At 31.1% G+C, this 21,349-nt stretch overlaps 2 protein-coding genes across 2 annotated transcripts in view; one reads left to right on the forward strand and one right to left on the reverse strand.

The window, feature by feature from the left end:
• The first annotated feature begins 9,038 nt into the window (after window positions 1-9,038).
• The window catches only part of LOC107172721 (aminopeptidase N-like), a 39,424-nt gene continuing 27,113 nt past the window's right edge, over window positions 9,039-21,349 (forward strand). Inside the window, exon 1 of the mRNA XM_089221628.1 lies at window positions 9,039-9,065. The gene's annotated coding sequence lies outside the window, so the exon portion shown is untranslated. The remainder of the gene's footprint in view (window positions 9,066-21,349) is intronic.
• On the reverse strand, window positions 10,609-11,031 carry LOC149058025 (protein ZBED11-like). Its single transcript, XM_089218286.1, has one exon. It carries the CDS (start codon window positions 11,029-11,031, stop codon window positions 10,609-10,611), a length of 423 nt encoding a protein of 140 aa, XP_089074412.1.

Below are 21,349 nucleotides of genomic sequence, written 5' to 3' on the forward strand. Positions count from 1 at the left end.
CATAATATGACGTAGTTACCTACTACTTTTTCCTGAGTTGTATCACAAGCTGAAAGTTTCAGATCAAAATAATTTATTTATATCTGAAGTAAACTAAACTCATCATATTTAAACGTCATCAAATATATTCATTTATTTTTCACAAGTAACATAATTCTATGTACATATTACTATGAAGTTTTTTTTATCTTTTTTTGGAGTATAATAAATAATAACAAGATTTAAAATATGTTTCTTTTGAAAAAAAATAGGTGAGAAGATTAATAATTCTCTTACAACCAACTCAGGTTCTATTTTATGTATTTTTTTGACGACTGTCACACATATACTGAAAAATCAATGGCAATCCTTCAGAAAACATATTACACAGCCTACGTGACACAATAATGTTCAGTATCGATAGTAAACTCACGTTAGCGTGTCAAGTATCATCGTAAATAGCACAAACTTTCCCAAAAGTGGCACAACTAATGACGTGGGTGGAATAAATTCGGCTAGCAGCAGAAAGAACACAGTCAGCGATAGAAGAATTGAAATACTTAAACTAATCTAAAATGTATTTCATAATATTATTATTTACATGTAACAAGTGTGTTGTGCAGGTTTAACTTAAACATACCTATATATTTTCAATAGTCAATTACTTTTTCGTTACTATCCGATGGTAAGTAAAACACAAGTATCGTGATCAAATTCACCGTATAAAATAGCGTTTTCCTCCGCATTGTAATATTGAATGTAATGTCTAAGTAAGGTTCTTCGCAGCAAGTATAATATTTCTCATCTCTGTAATATGAAAATATATAATTAATCTGATTGTAATCAACGAAAAGAGCATTATCTTGTAAAAAAATACACCTAAATTCTGCGATCAAAACGTTACATTGAGCCTACAATCACTTCATTTATAGAATCTATGTTGAGTGTAAATTAAATAATTAATTAATAACTATGCGATGGTTTCAAAAGATTCAATAAGTTTAATGCATATGTATAATGGTACAATCTACATAATATATGTGTGTGGTAGGTAATAGTGATATAAACGGGATACGCATCATAACATAAAAAACACTGCTTAAAACTTCAAAAGTTAACACGGACCAAACTCATGAGAGGGTTATCAAGTACTATTACCTATTATTATTATTTATCAATTATTTATTGTACAAATTATTTTATGATCCAAATACTTAGAAATTGCTTATTTCCATTAATTCAGGTATGAGATTTCTTTGATATAGTTATTTACGTTCTACAATTCTACATATTTGGTGTTGAATCGCTGTTTTTCATTTCATTTTCATGATCAAATTTTACATAGTATGACTATTGAAAAGTTAGGATTTTTTTTCCTGTTGATAAATTTATTTTAAACACAATGTGAGAATATAGAGTTTTTAAAGGCTCTATATACCACCCACAATGTAAGGGGAACACTTACATTGTGACCTGCAGGCCGCACCACGTGTTGACACGAAGGCCAATTCGGTGGAACTTGCAGGTTTTTATACTCGCAGTGGGAAATGAATCCCAAAGATTTATTTAAAAAGGGGAAAAAGTAAAAATAATATTAATAAAAAAAAATGTGACAGAATATAAGGTAATCATATACTTATAGTTATATTTTACACAGTTATAAGTAAATGTTGTGTTTCAAACAACATTAATAAAATAATATAACATTAGACACATGGCAATTGCAATTCAGAAAATATATAATAATTTAGCACATGGCAAAGTGCATAAAATACAGGGAAAAATATATAATAATTTAGCACATGGCAAAGTGCATAAAATACAGGGAAAAATATATAATAATTTAGCACATGGCAAAGTTATAAGGAAAGTAATGGAGAAAAATACAAGATATAATGCTACGGCTCCGACAAGCGGTTACTGGTACGGAATGATAATCATACGTCGATATGACACATTATACTCTTATATGTATTAAAGGAAAATACCCACGGCTCTTCATGACGGTTACCGGGGCACCTATTAGGAAAAATGGAACATAAGTAGAAATAAGTTGTAGTGATACATAATCAAAATGAAAAAAGGGAAAAACAATACTTAATTATCTCGGGACACCGTTGGGGAGAACCGGAGTGTAAAAAAAAAAATTGTGATACATAATCAAAATGAAAAAAGGGGAATGTTGGGGGAAAAATAATTACGACTTTTGAGCTGCACATGGTTGTTGATCGACGTGGTGTTGGCTCCGCCCGCCTCGGGCCCGTAGTGGTTGGCTTAGCCCATCACTTTGGCTGGTGACCGGGTTGACAACGTAGAAAAAAAACAAAATACACCAGGACCCAACGTGGTATTGTGTGCGGGGCCTCGGCTCACGAGGTATCCGGCAGACAGTCGGTAGCTCTGGACGAAAGTGTGGATGGAGACGTCTGCTGTTGTAGCCGTTGAAAAAGAAAATGTCAAGCGAACGACAGCGGCGGTGTGCCGTAGGCCGTCGACGGAACTTGATGCTTCATTTGTGTAGTGGGGCAGCTCAGTGTCGTACTTTTGCGGGATTATTACAATTAGGTATATCGTGGGAGTACAGTATTACCTGCGGGCTGTACAGGCGGACGCGACGAAAGCGCTGGAGGCGACGGGCGGCGGGCAACCACGGCACGTCGACGACGAACTGATGAAGGAAACGGGGAACATTTATTGCATAACACTGCGGTCATTGGTGCATTAGCGCGCGATATCTACGTTTTATTACTAATGGTTATAGGAATAAAGGTGCGTTGACTTGTCAACAACGTTAGCAATAGGTGTGTTCGGGGATTGTTATTATGATTCATAAGGTTAAAAATTCCGTGACGTTACAAAAATAATAGCAGAAAAAAGGATTTTAAGAATGGTTAAATTTAATTCTGTTTAACAGTACTTGTTACTGTGTTTTATTAATATCAGTTGTTTTTTTCATATTTATAAACTTTTAACTTTTAGTCAATAATATTGTAACGAGACAGACCGCTAGAGGCCTCTAGTCATATCTAGTGTCGCTCGTTAACTTCCTATCACGCGCTCTCGCGCACTATACTCCTACGATAACCTACAAAATAACGCACTTATTCAACATAGAGCGCGTTGGGGGAGTATTTGCGCAACAGAAGGACGCCGCCCTCCCGGAAAATAAAAGATTACGGAAAAACTATAAGAGATAAAACAAAACGGTTTGTAGATTCAGAATCTTCGGATTCTGAACTATAAATTCGTATCATTTTATTACATTAAAGTGCCACCGGAAAATTCACAATCAAAAGAAGTTCAACTCCATATTCTCCACCAATATCGAAGTCCAAGATATACATAAATATAGGCCGGCCACTACGGTAAAATCACCTTCGTCCCCGCTGAGAACGATTCATCGTGAGTCGGGTGGTAGTTACCTACCGTTAGACATGGACACGATAATCAAACGATTAACAGCAATTTCCCTGGAGTCTGTACTAGCCTGACGGTTTTTATATACCGTTAGACATGGAAGTGCCACAGACTCCTCACCCAGCGACCAAGCGCTTCAATTAAGAAGCGCCGCTCGTATTCCCGTAGCCCAGTGTGCCATTTCCACGGCAACATTACCAGTTCATCGGAGAGACGATACCAAAGAAGAAAAACGTCAAGGACTACGGATCACAGACAAGGCAGCCAGCTCAAACGCGGCAACACCCGGCCACAGTCTTGGCAGACAAGGAAGCAGCTCAAACGCGGCAACACTTGACAATAGTCTTGGCAGACAGCAGGCTTCTACCGTCTATAATACATAATTGTGAGTAGAATTTGTGTACAAATTCCCACCCGCTTTACATGTGCCCCGTATTAAATTGTTTTAATGTACACTCGTGCGGAGTATAAGTTTGTTCTATAAAGAACTCTAATTTGTAAATAATGAAACTTTTGTTGAAACGAGTATTAAATAAAGAAGCCTAACCGTACAGCAGTGTTCTTCATTACATTGGCGCCCAACTGCAGTGCTCGATCCACGACGACCCCGAGATTAAAATTAAAAAACTACATCGCAAAAATGCCAACAAACAAGAAGACAATCAGTGAAGAAGAATTCAGAGAATACCAGCAACTATGGGAAAGAAAGTGTCAAGACTATGCAGATCAAATACAAGAGCACATAGAATCAATTAAAAATGACTATGAAGAAAAAATCAAGAAAGTTGAAGAAAATTTCGAGAAAAAACTTGCAGAAATGGAAAGAAAATATGAAACCCGAAACCAGAGACAACAAACACCAGTGAACCATTTCACGAGGAACGAAAGTTCACATAACACAGAAATCACGCGACCTACATTTTTTGGGAATACTCGAGACATGCACTCAAAAGATTTTCTACAGGTTAGAAGAATATTTTGCAATTAAACAGACTTATATAGGAGAAAATATAATTATTGTAGGAGATTGTCTCAAGTCAACAGCCTATAGTTGGTTTTCAACGATAAGATTTCAACTATGTAACTATGAAGATTTCCGGAAAGCATTTATCGACGAATATTGGTCCAGAGAAATTCAAATCCAAGTATGGAACCAATGTCTAAATGTAAACAGTATAGCACCAAACACCAATTACAGAGAACACTTTGCAACATGGACTACCAAGCTAAGACACTTAAAGGTACCAAAATTATCGGAACAAGAGATTGTCAAACACATTGCTAAGCATTACCCTGGTTATCTAAGGGCCATACTTGTATCGTTGCCAGAAAGGACAATATTAGCTGCCATGAAAGTGTTAGGAGAAGAAGAGCACGCAAAAGGAAAAACAGAAGCATCAGCCGTAGAAAACAACAATAACAACCAACGAAAAAACACAAACAACTGGGGAAACCAAAGAAGCAGTGGATGGAGCAGTATGCCACCACGCAATAACAGATGGAATAATCAGTCGCAACGAAACAATGAAACTAATTATAGAAATACACAACAGGCTGATCAACGACAAACAGAACAAATCAACCAAATATCAACCAGAATAGAGGGACAAGGAGAAACAAGTGAAGAAAGACATGTAATTAATTCGTTGAACACCACCTATAAATCGGCAAGCCCATATGTTCAATACTCGATCGAAGGAGAAGAGATTACACTACTGATTGACACAGGAGCAACAATCAGTGTACTCACGAAAGAAGTAATCGATATAATTACTCAAAAAAATCAAAAAATACCACAACTACCCATAACCGGAGTCCAAATTAGTAATGCAGTCAGAAAGAAAATTTTCAAGGTATCCAGATTTTCTGTGAATGCAAAATCGGCGATGTCTACTTGCAGACTAATTTTGTACAAGTGGAAAATCTCAATGAAAAGGGAATAATTGGAGCGGACATTTTAAACAAGTACGCTGCACAAATTAAGTTCAATGAAAGCACTGTCCAATTTAAGGTAGATGAAGATACACACATAATACCATTTGCAAAAAGAGAACCAAGAATAGTTACTGAACGTGAACACTTACTAAATGTAGAAATAACCGAAAGTAACATTGAAGATGATCAAATCCCGTTAACCAACCAAGAAAGTCAAATGTTCGTAGCACTATTAAATAAATATAATAGTATCTTTTCGGATCAACCAGGTAAAATCACCAAATTTCAATGTCAAATAAAAATTAAACCAAGGGACCCAATATATCAACGACAGTACCCAATACCAATATCAAAAATACCAAAAGTGGACGCAGAGATACAAAGGATGCTAGACATGCATATAATAGAAAGATCCACATCCCCGTAGTCATCACCAATTGTATGCATCGAAAAGAAGAATGGAGACATGAGGGTATGCTTAGATGCTAGAAAAATAAACACTGTCATCATACCTGATAGGGAATGTCCAACGAACATGGAGGAAGCACTCATGAAGTTTAAAGGTATGAAATAATTGAGTTCGATTGACTTGACAGCCGGATATTGGCAATCCCGTTAAAACCCAGTTGTCGTGAAAATTGTATCAAATAAAGGAAATGCCTATACGATATAAACATTCAGTGAAAATTTCAAGTATCTGCGGTCATTTGTTTTAGAGTTACACCAAAATAAGAAAATCGCTAAATGTGAAATCCAGTGAACATCCAATGTTGTAAAAATTTAAATTTCAAATGCTCATAAAAATTTAATTTGAATTTCCGGTGGATATTTTTTTTTTATGATAAAGATTGACAAACTTATAACGAATCTTGTATTAAATTTTCAAATCTGAGATTTAAAAATAAAATTTTTTATGAATTTATAGCATAAAATAATTTATGAATTTTCGTGATTTTTACATAAAATGTTGTCAACATTCAAACTTTGAACGCTTATAAAAAAAAAAAATTGTGGCTATGAATTTGTTTTTTTTTCAACTGCTATTGTAACAATATGTTTAAAACCTTGTATTACAATTTAAAGATCTTCTACGCATAAAATAAATTGTTATCAATATTAATTTAAAAAAAACTAATAATAATTATCGAAAATTGCATATACGCGCGGTTATCACATAACAATATTGTTCCCCCATATCACGAGTCGCGAACTTTGAATCGTTTTTATATACCATTTGTACCTCGCCGTATTATATAATGTTGTACTAATTATTTAATTCTTTTGTTTGTTATAGTATCGTATTTTTACTTGTACTGTATCACAGCTGTTGTGAATTATTTTTATGTTTTCCCCTCGAACCGTCGGCTTCGACGCCATCTTTTCCGTACCTACCGAAACTGCGAGTTAACGCGCTCCCCTCGTGACGATACTCACGCGTCGTCTCTCATAGCGCCCTTAAATTATAAGTCGTTTGCTCTAAGAGATTTGTCGAGTCTTTTATTTTGTTTATTTTTTCTTACGTCGAGAATAAAAGCCAGTCGGCGCTACCTTAAACAATAAAAGTAGTGTTATTTATTCCTTCCTGAGGAGTTAAATAGTTGTCGTGCTCTTTTAGACGCGCCGACACTACAACGGTAAAGATACCTTATACTCAAAAATATGGCTGCCATCTTCCCGTTGGCTAAACAGTGTAACCATATAAGAAAAACCCCGAGAAAAACAAATTGTTAAATACAATTTTTTTTCCTAAAATGTATAGATCCAACTCTAGTATTATTCAAATAAATACTAATTGATTAAAATACTTAATTTTAAAATTAGCAACTGCATAAGATTAGTATAAATCAAATATATATGATTAAATAGGTCTTCATATCAAATACATAGTGGAAAAAAATACACGTTTTATTAAATAAAATATATATTGTATATCAGTTTCTATGAATGGTACTCGTTGAAATATGATAAAGCGGAAAAACTAGAGGAGCCCAGACCATCAATGGATAATCATTATATTATTTAAAATTGTTTATATGCATCAAGTTTATAATTAACAACTGCCGTTAAATAAAAATAACTATAAAATATCTATAGATAATCGAATGATGGCCCTGGCGAACACCAGGTAACCCCAGCTAGTAACGAATACATTTTAAAGTAATATGAAAATTAAATCTAATCTGTGCATGGTATAATTTAAACTACCAACAATGACAATTAAAATCTATTTATTCCATAAGCATTTGTAATTGATGTTTCACTTCTAATAAAAAATTCGAAACCAAGTTGTATGCAATCAATTTACGTGTTTTATTTTACCTAAATCTATCTATTGGTTAAATACAGGCCCTATTTATATGTGCACTACAGCACACAATGTGCACCACGAATGTACAAGTGTGCAATGTGCTCTATAGTCTATGGTCTACAAAACCAAAATTAAAAAATATGCCAGCCACTAGAAAAGATGAGTATTTCTTGAATTTTGTAGTTTGATTTGATTGCATTGTTAATTTATTATACAAATACATTGCTTTTTCATTTCACTTCTAATATTACAAATAATAGAGCCTGGTTAAATATACCTAAAATGTATTGCACATTTTATATTGAATGTGTTGTTTATTTAATTATTATTATTAAACATTTTTTAATTAATAGCATTGAGTTAAATAAATCAACAATGTTACAATGTTTTAATATTACAATGTTAAAATTACAAATAAATTAAAAATGTTTGTAGTAAATCACAAAATAACACTTGTGCTTAAAACTATTTTCCTAATAGTTATTGTATATAGTAACACTATAAATATTTAGTACTAGAGTTAATATTAGATAATATAATGTAATAAATTTAATTTAATGAGTAATACAATGTATTATGTCATAAAGTAATTTAAACTACGTATATAATGACAATTAAAATCAGTTTCGACGAGCTTTTAAAATCGGACCTATTTCTAAGCCCCCCCCCTCGATTCGGAATTTTGAACTTCTGTTTGCGCAGATCGTTTGTGCATGATGTCGGGTAATTTTTGCATAACAAGTGTGCCAGAAAGGATGTACAACTATAAGTGTTGGAAAAGATAACCTATATTTTTACCTAGATTAAAGATAAAGATAAAAAATAATCTTTCAGTTATCTAGATGAAATAAAAAGATAAAAGATAATTCTTTAAAATAGTATATAAATATAACATATGGTTGAACTAGAGTAGTAGAGTTTGTATTAAAAATGTTTTTAATGTAGTAATTTGAATTGTAAAATACAATATATAAATGTATATAAAATTTCATTCTTAAAATATTGTCGTAAAGAACTATTTTACTAGATATTATAATATAATGTATAAGAGATTATAGCATAGTTTATAGAGAATAGGGACTGGTTATTACAATACGTATAATTATTGTTATTTGTTACGTATATCATTCCCTCGAAATAACAATTACCTAATAAATAATTAACATACAAGCAGCTGCTCAACTGTCGCTTCTATATTATTGATCTATGTTTACTACACATACCTAGTTACTAATAAATTATAATAATATTTGCATTTACAAAAATCCGTCTGGTTGACAACGGCGTAGATACGATTTTTTTCTGGGGGGTTAAAAATATATTTATGATCACATTTACAAGTTATTAGTTAAACTAAACGTCATTTTTATTTTATTTCGTATTACAAGTTCTTGACGACTACATATAATAATAACTTCAATTATAGGTAAAATTTTTATTCCGTTTTCATTTACTTGTTTACTATACGTGCTGTTAGATACAAATTATAGATATTAATTTTCAATGGATATGTTTGGATTATTCCTCGTTTTTAAAAAATTATCGATATCTATTACACTTTTATGATAATTTAGTTTATCATGTTTAGTAAATGTTTTTATAGCGTGTTTCCAATTATCAAAATTATTTATAACCAAAGCACCAAGTTTCTGGCCATTTAATCCACCTTCAGATTTGGAAATAGCAACACAAAGTTCACAAAACACATCGTCTTCTTTTTCAGAGTATGCTAACCATTGCCATCTTAATAATCAATTAAATTAAAATTTGCTCGTTTGCCCTTTTTTATTTTTATCGAAGTTTTTATGTATGAGAAAATTAAAGTTATATTTGGTGTCAATATATTATTTATAACTGTATGAATTTCACTATGAGATAACACACGGTTAACAAAATATATTAGGTATGCCATTAATTCTTATATTAACTGAAGTAAAAGATGAAGAAAGTATACAGGTTTCAGGAGTCTTAATATTTAGACCATTTTTAGGTGCTAAAGAATTTTGTATGGTAGAATCTTTAAAGTAGTATGAAAATGGGCATTCTGCTGGCAATCCTTACGATCCTTGCAATCTTTACGATCCTTACAATCTTTACGATCCTTACAATCTTTACGATCCTTACAATCTTTACGATCCTCACAATCTTTACGATCCTCACAATCTTATCACATACCGCCCGATCACACACACGTACGCGATGTATATTTTTCCCTCTCTCGCCCGCCTCCCGATCGAACATTGTCGTGATACCCCCCCCCCCCTTCATTCCCCCACAACCCGATTACAAAAGTACGCGATGAATATTTACCTCCCTCCCTGACCTCTCCGACCGATCATCACAAGTGACCGATACATAATATATTATATTTACCTCCACCACACCCACCGCCGTTCATCATATTATACTTTATTCACTTATATTTTGTATCATTTCAATTACAAATTTATCCCGTAGTCTCTTAGATATTATTATACTCACAAACAACAACTTAGTGAATAACATATTAATAACTTATATAGATAATGAAATCTGTACCTTCCCACGAAATGCTATCATACTTAAAAAACATTACCGTTTAATAAACAATCTAAAAAATATGTCTTAGTCGCGTACACACACAGTGAACTCTTGTCCCTTAGATCAGTGGTTGTCAACCTTTTTGGGTCCACGGCTCCTTTTGATTTTGAAATAAAATATACGGCTCCCATACGAACATTTAAAATAAACAAATTTACATTACTTATAATAATTTTAATCTAACTTTATTTAATGATAAACATGTAATTAGGTATTAATAATAGGAAACATTTTTTTACATACAATTAAAAAATTAATACATTAATAATAATTTTAATTTTTAATGGGACGGCTGTGCTTGTTTTTGTTGCGTTAAATCATCAAATCGTGGGGTAAATTTTGATAGTGCGATTCTCATTTCCTTTTCGGTATTTAGTTTTCCTCTGTATTTACTTTTGATAACTGCTAAGATTTTCTGCGATAGTATGAGGTTTTTTACTCTTTGCTATTCGCCAAGCTACTTTATAGGAAGAAAGTAGTGCTTTAGAAGGAATTGTAGCTTGTTTTGTAAAAATATGTTTTTGTTGAGCCATAGCTTTTAATTTTGATACGAAATAATCACGTGGTTTGTTCACCAAATTTCCATGAACTGTCTCCAAATGGCGTTTCATTTTATTTGGAAGCATACTTTCTACAGCCATTACTTTCAAACAAACAACACACTGGGGATGTTCTACGTTTGCAACAACAGTGCTAGTAAATCCGAAATTCAAATAACTATCATCATATTTTCTGATTTTTTGTTTCTTTTCAATATTTGAAATTACTTCTGGATTATCACGTTTTCTACTAGAATTCAAAAACTTATCCATAGTTATAACTACTATTATTACAGAAAAAATACACAACAAATAACACAGAACAAAAAAAGATCGTAATAAATATCGGTCGATATACGTAGCCGTAGCGCATATAACACACTGAATACAAAACAGACAGGCGACAGCGGTGTGCGTTTTACAACTGATAGATTATATTAGAGGCAAATCATTAAATTCCAACCTAATTGTAAATAGTAATCGAAATATGCTATTACTCGATATCGTAAACACGGTTATCGACGGTTATCTCACACATACAACATGTAATATGTATTGGTGCGCCGAAATTTTATTTTTAGTTTCTATTGCGAACGCGGCTCCCTTGATAATAACCGGCGACGCCCCTGGGAGCCGCGACGCACAGGTTGAAAACCCCTGCCTTAGATACTATACTTGACAACAACAACAATTTAAAAATATCTATTATTGAATAACATATTAATTACCAATCTTTAATATAAAATGTCGTTAGTACTAAAGAATATCTTAATCGTTTGTACGTTATACTCATAGATATACGTGACAACAACATCAGTTTTGGAAAAATACCCATTACCTAGTGGAAATGTCTTAGTCGCGTACACATAGTGAACTCTTGTCCCTTAGATACTATACTTGACAACAACAACAACAATATAAAATGTCTTAATCGCTTAAACGTTAGATAGCTCAATATTGTATCTCCCACCCATTAATGGACCCGTCGATAGACACTTGGCTCTGTAAGAGCCGACATTCAATCAGTCTGTTCTTAGTCTTACACACTTGTAATTCTCCTCTACGTTTCAAACATTCTTATAAATTGTTCTGAACTTATAGTTTTTTTTCAAGTCTTTAGTGTTTATTATTTTTCCAAGTGTTTTATAAAATTTTAAGTGTTTTTATTATCATAATTTTATTATTTTAAAAATCTTTTCTAAAAAACATGGCTGGTTCAATCACCGACAACGCTAGAATATACAAGAAGACCTTCGCTTATGTACCACCATCACCTCCTGTCGAGCTCATCGAATCCACTAGTTTCACACTCGACTTTGCGAGTCGCAAATTTGTGCACATAGGTATTGACCTGGTTGAACAATGTCAAGTGGTTATTCATTTGATAACTTCTTCTCGTCACGTCAAAATAGCACCAGATTTTCTCAGACGTATTTTTTCACTAATGGGAAATATTTTATCTTTTATACTGGTGGATCGTTTTTTACTTTTTTATTTTCCATAAGTGGACTGACATTTGTATGTTCTTTTATTTCTGCACATGGTGTTTCCCTATAGAATTTACTGTTATTTCTTGGTTCTCTATCTGTTCTGTAACGTGATTGTCTATATGTTTCCCAATTACCCCTTCTACATTTATATGTTAAATATATGAATAATATTAACATCATAGAAAATAGTACTGATCCGATCGTTATATATATTAAATACAAATATTTATTGTCATTTACTTCGTGACCTGATTGTCTTAAAATTTCTTCGTCTATCAACCCTTCTACTTCATTTAACGATTTAGCCATGGTATGCACGCTATCTAATTTATTTGTGTCATAAGTAAATTTCATGTCTGGTAGGTTTTTTATTTTATCAGGTATCTCGAATGTTAACTTTCCCGCACCTATCTGTGGTATGAAATTAACATAATATTTTGATCTTATGTCTCTAGTAGGATTTAAAATAATGTTTTCACCATAAGCTCTACAATTTTGGTTTAATTTAATTAACCCTTGATTTTTAATTTTAACTATATATGGTTCGTTTATCCCTTGACAAGCAATTGTTAAAGTTTCCCCGTTCGTTGTGTATATCCATACATTTACATATTTTAATTTATGAAAAACGTTTTTCGATAATATCACTATTCCTGTTTCACAACTACTCGGTAGTGTGTCTGGATTTTTAAATAATGAAATTTCGCATGGTTGCTTAACTGATTCGTGTTGAATAGGTTGAAATTCAGGACAAATAGTAAAAAGTTCTGTTTCGGTACATTGCAGTAACTGTGTTTCCGTGAACGTAGTGTATTGTTTACGATTTTTGGTAATGCCTACATATTGAAATTCTGGTTTAATAATTATACTATGCTTTGTATCGATTATTCCGTTATTTTTTATTTCTATTGGGTGAGGTATTGGTAATATTTTGTATAGTGTTAGTTCCAATTCGGTTACTAAAGGTATTTTTATTACAAACGCAATATTATCCCCGCTATAAAATACTGCCATTTTTGTTATTTTACTTAGTTCGTAAATTTCACTTGGGTCTGTGCCCATTGGCAAATTTAAATTTATAGGTAGTTTTAATTTGATTTCTGTTAGATGTTTTGATAATTCTCGTGGTGTTATTAAACTTGGATGCAGTATTCCTGTCCTAGCTGCTGTAATTATCGCGCTTATTGTTGTTGTTTCGTAAGAATACTGAGTTAATAATGCTGTAAAAATACTATGTATTCTATCAGATAATATTAGTGTTTCTAACGTATGTGTAACATTTACTAATTCTCCGATTTTTGCGTGTAATGTACTTTGTTTTTCACTCAACTCTTTGTATAATTTATTAATTTCAATTGAAGCACCACTTATACCTGTTATCGCTGATCTCACTACCGTTGTTTGGTTTTTTAATATATGTATCATTCTTTCATTTGTCTTTTCTATTTTCTCTATTTCTTGTGTTGCCTCATTCGCACAATCGTTATCACATACTCCAAATAGTGTTTTCATTCCAGCCCCCACTATATTTATCAATCCTCGTTTTTTCCTATATGGGCTCGTTGTTGTTTCCCCTTTATTTGTTGTTATATATCTACCGATTGATTCATACATTTGTTCTCGTTGAACCGATATTTCTTGAAACATTGTTTTTAATATATTATCAAACCTAGAGCATATTTCGTATCCTGTTAGTTTTTCCTTACAGTGGTTATTCATAATATAAATTTCACTGTACAACTTATCATGTCTATCATCATAATTTTTCAAAGGTACATATGTAATAATTTCCCATGACGCCCCCGTTACCCTTATTGATCCACTGTTTTCGCAGTACATTAGTGTTTGATTTTTAAATTCCTCCACCGTGTATGGTAGTTGTCCTTGAATGGTTGTTAATAAAAGAAACCTAAAATAATATATTCATATATTAATTATATAAATCTATATAAAATACCCCATGTATTCTCCTCTTGGTTCTGGTTGCCTTAAATAAGATATTTTACTATTACATTCAAAAGAAAATTTTATCCATTTATCACCATTTGGCCAAATCCATGCCCTCTCTCTAGTCTCATTGAAACTTTTAAGTGCTGAATTCGCCATTTTTTCGTAAATAACTAATTGCTCTATCGTCTCATCTCTTTTTAGTGTCGGTGGTTGCTCGTTCCAATAGAATATAGTCGCAACACCCACCGGCTTCTTTTTCTTTTCTCTGTTGACACAGATATGCAATTAGTTAATCACGTTTTTTACATACAATTATTTTTTTTTTCACTTTTTATTATTTTATTATTTACCCCTAATTTAATGACTATTACACGTTTAGATTATTATACTTTATAATTATTTTTACTATTTTAGTTATTTCTATTCCTATTGCGTCTAATACTATCCTGTCTATTTCTAATTCTAAAGAAACACCCCATGTGGAATTTATTCCATTCACTTATTCTAATATTGTTATTATTTTTAGCAAATTCTCTTTCTACCCTAATTGCTAATTCTACATATTGTTTTAATTCGTCTGTTGTCTCATTCCCTGACAACCTTGGTGGTATGGTCTCTCTATAAATTATAGTTGCCACCCCTACTGGTTTTTCAATATTTCTAATAGACAATGGTGCTTCCCTGATGTCGTATGTCATAGGTGTTTCTGATACAATTCTAATTTTTGGGTTTTCTACCCTAATCTCCTCCAAAATGCATTTACAATATTCCCACATACGCGAATTTCCTGATTCATGTTGTTCCCAACATATTTCGTTGTGAGCGTCCTCCATTGTATATGGTGTTCGCCTCCTAAAAGGTTCTTGTTCTTCATACCTGTATATCTCTATTTCTCTTACTAATTTCCCTTTTTTCGTCAATGCCACCGTGACAAGTCGACCTTCGGCTCGCTCGATTAGTTTTAATACATATTCTGGTGCTTCCCATGAATTGTTGTCAAATCTGATCACCTCACTCGTTGTCTGGGTGTCATACACCACAATTGTCTTTATTATCTCTTGCCTATAATGTTATTAAATTTTGTTAAAAAAAAATTTACTTAAATATTCTATCTACATTCTTAATTTCTAATCTAATGTACCTAATTTAATCGGAACTATTTATGCCATAATTATCATTTTATTATTAATATATGTTTTTATTTTATTTTTATATTTTATATCTTACTTAATCTAAATATATTATTATTATTTCATATTAAATTTCCGTTACTTCAATTTCTGGTATTTCCATCAATTGTTGCATCGCATACCTATATCTGTTTCTATCTACGCATTTATATCTATTATGTAGTATCATTATTATTAACATTATTGTTATCAGGAACGTACCTGAAATAACATACATTATGTAACTAAATATTTTATTATTTCCCATTTTGATATTATCTGTATTTTTTACATCCTTTTTTAAATTTTTTAATTGTATTATATATTTCTGTTCTGTGATATTTTCGTTATTATTATTGGTGGATTCTGTATAACCTAGTTCATATAATTCCGTATTTGTTGTTAAATAATTTTTAAACGTAGTTTGTTCCGTTACTTGTGGTATCGTTAAACTTGAATTATACATCATAGTTGTTATTTTAGATATGTTATTTGTAGTTAATATTTTATCAATGTTGGTACTATTGCTACTTAATGATGCTATATTTATTCCCTCTTTATTTGTAGTTATGGTTACATTTTGATTTTTTAGTATATAATTTTCTGGTTTTAACGTTGTATATGTTTGTTTTTGTTTAGATATTACATAATCTGTATAATTGTTTATTAATTTAAATTTTAGGAAATTGTATGTTACTGGTATTTTTATAGGTTCGTATTCCGTTCCATCTACACTTTTTATGTACATTGTACATTCTTTTTGTAAATAATATGTTAATGGTACTTCTACTAATTCAATGTCAAATAGTGGTGGATCTCTTATCATTATACATTTGATTCGTACTAAAGCTATGTTACATGGTTTTGCTAAAGGTAATTCGAATTCGTCGTCAAATTCACCCGATACATTTTTAATTTTTTACATTGTCCTCATAACTATACGAAATTGTTGTTCCCACCACATAGTCTCCAATCGCTGTTTGTTGTCCTTTGACTGCCCATATGATCATTAATCTATAATATTATCAATTTAACTTATTATACTTATTTATATCTTATAATTACTCTTATTTCTAAATTAGTGTTTTTTTTTTTTTTTTTTTTTTTACAAGTTAACTTTATCTAAATAATACAACAAATCCTCTGGTTTTGGTACATGGCCTATGTAACTTATTAAATCCCTGCAACGATATCTGTTTATATGTCCGTGATTTTGTGTCATGTCATACATAAATCTCGTTATGTTTCGTATAATTATTTCTAATTCTTCTTCCGAGAAAACTTCGTTTAGCATAAAATTTGCCCTTTTTATGTGTTCTAATAAACATTTAGGTATTTGATTCTTTCCCACAGTACTGGTATCGTGTTCCCCAAGTATAATTCGTTTTTCCAATTCTATCACGAATCTTTTGTTCCTATTCCTACAATTAAAATAATAATTTTTTTTTTTTTTTTTTTTTTGTCAATTTTACTTAATTCTATTTATCTTAAATTTATATATTTATATTTGCTCATTATTATCGTAATATTTCTTTACATCATTTTTGTGTACCGTCACTTGTTTTCTGTTTCGTAAAATAATTATATTTTCCGTGTCTAACACGTCTAAAACTTCATATGGTCCCTTCCATAAAGGACTCAATTTATTTTTTTGTGTATTATCTTTAAGCAATATTAAATCTTTTACGTTATAATTTTCGTTATGCTCTTTTTTATCGTATTGTTTTTTCGATTTTATTTTCCTATTAATTAATCTTTCCCTAGCAACTTGGTGTGACAATTGCATTTTGTATTTTAAATCGTAAATATAGTCGTCATAATTATATCTAGGTTCCGGATTACACTTTAATTTAACTGGTATATCAATTTCTCTCCCGTATACTAACGCATATGGCTGATAATTTGTCGCCGTGTGTTCCGTTGTGTTATATACAAACAATGCGTATGGTAATAATTTATCCCAGTTTTTTAAATCTTTATCTACGTAATGTCTTAGATATTCGGCTAGTGTCCTATGTGATCGTTCTAAACTACCGTTTGTTTGTGGATGGTAAGGACTCGAATTTATTTTATTTATTTTTAATAATTTGCATACTTCCGCGAAAATTTTACTAAGAAAATCTGTACCCTGATCTGTCAAAATTATCTCTGGAAGACCGTGGACACAAACAAATCCTTCTACGAAAGCTCTCGCTACATTATTTGCTGTATGATTTTCAAGAGGTATTGCTAACGAATATTTCGATAAATCGTCCATCATTGTTAAAATATACGTATTTCCTGTTTCAGTGGTTAATAAAGGTCCTACAATATCTAAAAATATTTTTTCAAATGGTTTAGTACTTGTAGTAGTAATGACCATCGGACTCCTATGGTGTTTATTTGTATTTTTGTTCGTTTGACACGAAGGACAATTTTTTATATATTCTTTTACTTCTTTCTTTAAATTTGGCCAATTAAATTGTCTTTTTATCTTTTTTAATGTTCTGTGTATTCCACCGTGCCCCCCTAATTTAGAATCATGAAATTGTTTAAAAATTATTAATTTTTCTTCTTTAGTATATTCTAATTTAGAACAAATTATTATTTCTATATTTGTATTACGAAATACATATCGAATCATCGATCTCACTTTAGCCCATTCTAATCCATCTTTTCGTCCTAGTTGATTCATAGCTAGTTTACTTAAATTATGTTTCTGACAAAAATATTTTAAATTTAACAATGCCAAATGCATATTTTCATATGTTGTCAATTGTTTTTCTTTAGTTTTTGTTATTAAAAATATTATATACCTACTTTCATGTTTAAACTTTACGACATCACCTAAGTCTTTATTTGCTTTTAATATTTTATCTTTCCCAAATTTTTGCTTCAGTTCGTAATTAATTCCTGATATAAAATTATAATATTTTTCTATCTCTGATACTATATGATACTCGCTTGGCGATTCTAATAATTCACCGTGTACTTCTTTTACGTTTTTATTTGTTATCATTATTGTTTCGAATTTTTCTAAAAATGTTGCGTAACTTTCTTCTTTAATTTCGTTAATATTATACATTCTGCTTAATGCGTCTACGTTCGAATTTTGTACTCCCGGTTTATATCTAATTTCATAATTATATTGTTCAAGTTCAATACGCCATCTCGCTAATTTGGACAAGGGATCTTTTAAATTAAATAACCATGATAATGGTCTATGATCAGTAAATATTATAAATTTTCTGCCATATAGATAAGGTCTAAATTGTTTTACTCCGAATATTATTGCTAAACATTCTAGCTCTGTCGTTGAATAATTTAATTCCGATTTGTTTAATGTTCGTGATGCATAAGAAATTGGTAAGTCACTCCCTATTTTGCCTTGTGATAAAATTGCCCCTAGTGCTTTACCACTAGCATCGGTTGTAAGTATGAATTCTTTTGTAAAATCTGGGTATTGCAAAATTGGTTCTGAACAAAGTATTGTTTTTAATTTATCAAAAGCTAGTTGGCATTTGTCATCCCAATTAAATTTTACGTCCTTCTTTAAAAGATTTGTCATCGGATTAGCTATAGAACTATAATTATTTATGAATTTTCGGTAGTAACCGCTAAGTCCTAAAAAACTTTTAATTTGTTTAACATTTTTCGGTGTCGGAAAATTCATAACTGAAGTAATTTTATTTGGATCTGGTTTAATTCCATGTTCTGAAATTATATGACCTAAAAATAAACATTCCTTTTTAAGAAATTCGCATTTATCTGGTTCTATTTTTAAATTATGAATACGTAATCGTTCGAATACATCGATTAATTTTTTATTGTGATCATTCAAATTTTTTCCATATATAATTATATCATCTAATTATACGAGACATTTTATCCCTATTAAACCTGCCATCACATTAGCCATAGCCTTAGCAAATGTACTTGGTGCGGACGCAAGTCCCATACTCATACGTTTATAATGATAGTGTCCTTGACTTGTCGAAAAAGCTGTAAGTTCCCTAGAATCTTTAGATAACGAAATTTGGTGGTACCCACTCTTTAAATCTACTATGGAAAAGAGTTGGCACTGTCCTAATTGATCTAATATTTCCGTAATATTTGGTAAAGGGTGAAATTCATTTATAGTTACATCATTGAGTGCTCTAAAATCTATAACTATTCTAAATTTTTCTTTTCCCGACGCTTTTCCCGATCAGATTTTTTCTTTACTTATAATAGTGGTGCATTAAAAGGACTCATAGATTTTTCTATAATATCATCCCGTTCCATTTGTTCTATTTGTTCTTGAATTATTTTTTGTTGTGAAAAAGGGATACGATACGGTCGTTTGTGAATAGGTGGAGTGTCTTTAGGTATTTTAATTACGTGTTCCGCTGCTGTTGTTATTGTTAAATAATCATTTTCTAAATGAAATATGTCAGCATATTGTTCACAAATTTTTATTATCGATTCGCGTTCTTCCGAATTTAAATGATCGCTCCTAATTAAATTCCTTATTTTATTTACGCGTTCATTATTATTTTGTATATTATTTATTTCATTAATGTCAGTGTCAATGTCGTATTCGTATGATATTCTATTAACTTGACCTACTTTTATATCCTGTCTCGCCTCCGATATATTTAACACACTTATTATAATTTTCCCGTCCCTGACTGTATTATATATATTAGCACAATATACATCTGCTGATAACTGTTGCTTATTTATTAAAATATTTTTATTATTCATGTTTTTATCTGCAGTGTTAATCGATACTATTGTTTCCGTTCTAGGTTCTAAACTAAAACATATTTCATCATTATTTTTTATTGTTAAAATATTATTTGCAATATCTATAACTGCATTATTATCTACTAAAAATGTATGTCCTAAAATGCCATCGCCTTCAACCGGAAATTGCTTATTCACTAATTGAAATTCTGTTATAAATTCTTTTTTATCAATTATTAATTTAATTTTAGTTTTTCCTATAGTCGGTACTATTTTTTCATTTATCCCTTTTAAATATATTTTCTGATTTTCGTCTATTACCGTTTTGCCTATTAATTTATTTATTTTAACAATATTTAAATCGCTACCTGTGTCTAATAATAATTTAATTGTTTTTATACTAAAATTAGGTGATTCTACTGTTACGTGATTATTATATATTACGGTTGTTACATGTAAACATTGTTTAATGGTGATTCTGCGTCTATTATCTCCTGCACCAACCTGACGCCCTGAGTTGGCACCATCGAGTTTTTTGAAACATTAGAATTATTCCTTTCATTACGTAATTTAGTATAACAGTTTACAATTTCATGTCCCACTTTATTGCAATAGCTACAATGTAGTTGTCTATTATTATTATTAATTGTACGCGTATTATTATTTGCATTTTGTTGCCTATTATTGGTACCGAACTGTCTATCGTTGTTTTGCCTTGGTAATCTACAATCTTTTGCTAAATGACCATTCTTTCCACAATTATAACATGCATTATTATTATTATTATTAGTTGTCATATTCTGATTATTATAACGCTGATTATTATTATTAGCAAAATTTTGTCGTCCATACCCGTTATATCCGCCACGATTAAAACTTCGATTAAAATTATTATAACCGTTACTACGTCTGAAATTATTATTATTATTATTGTTATATCCGTTATTCTGACCACCATAGTTATTGTTACCGCGATTAAAATTTTGACTATTATTATTTTGTTTGAAATTATTTCCCGATGTATTACTATTTCCGTTTAAATTTTGTTTTTCTAAATCTTTTTGTAATTTTTCCATTTGTAAGTTAGCATTATGTTCCATTTCCTCATCTTTTGCGAATTGCATAGCAGTTTCTAACGTTTTTGGATCCCTAGCTTTTAGTGCTAAATTTAAATGTTTCGGTAAACCGTTTACAAAAATTATTAATGCTTGATTTTTAAGTTGTTTTTTATATACTTTGCTTTCCTCTTCTGTCATATCTTTCGAACCTTCCTTA

This window comes from Diuraphis noxia, unplaced genomic scaffold (assembly GCF_037042655.1).
Source record: "Diuraphis noxia isolate RWA-SAM2 unplaced genomic scaffold, SU_Dnox_SAM2 contig0002, whole genome shotgun sequence".
Taxonomy (NCBI): domain Eukaryota; kingdom Metazoa; phylum Arthropoda; class Insecta; order Hemiptera; family Aphididae; genus Diuraphis; species Diuraphis noxia.

Bases quoted from the DNA above. Each gene is read 5' to 3' on its own strand.
- LOC149058025 (XM_089218286.1), bottom strand. From the start codon at position 11,031: ATGGATAAGTTTTTGAATTCTAGTAGAAAACGTGATAATCCAGAAGTA.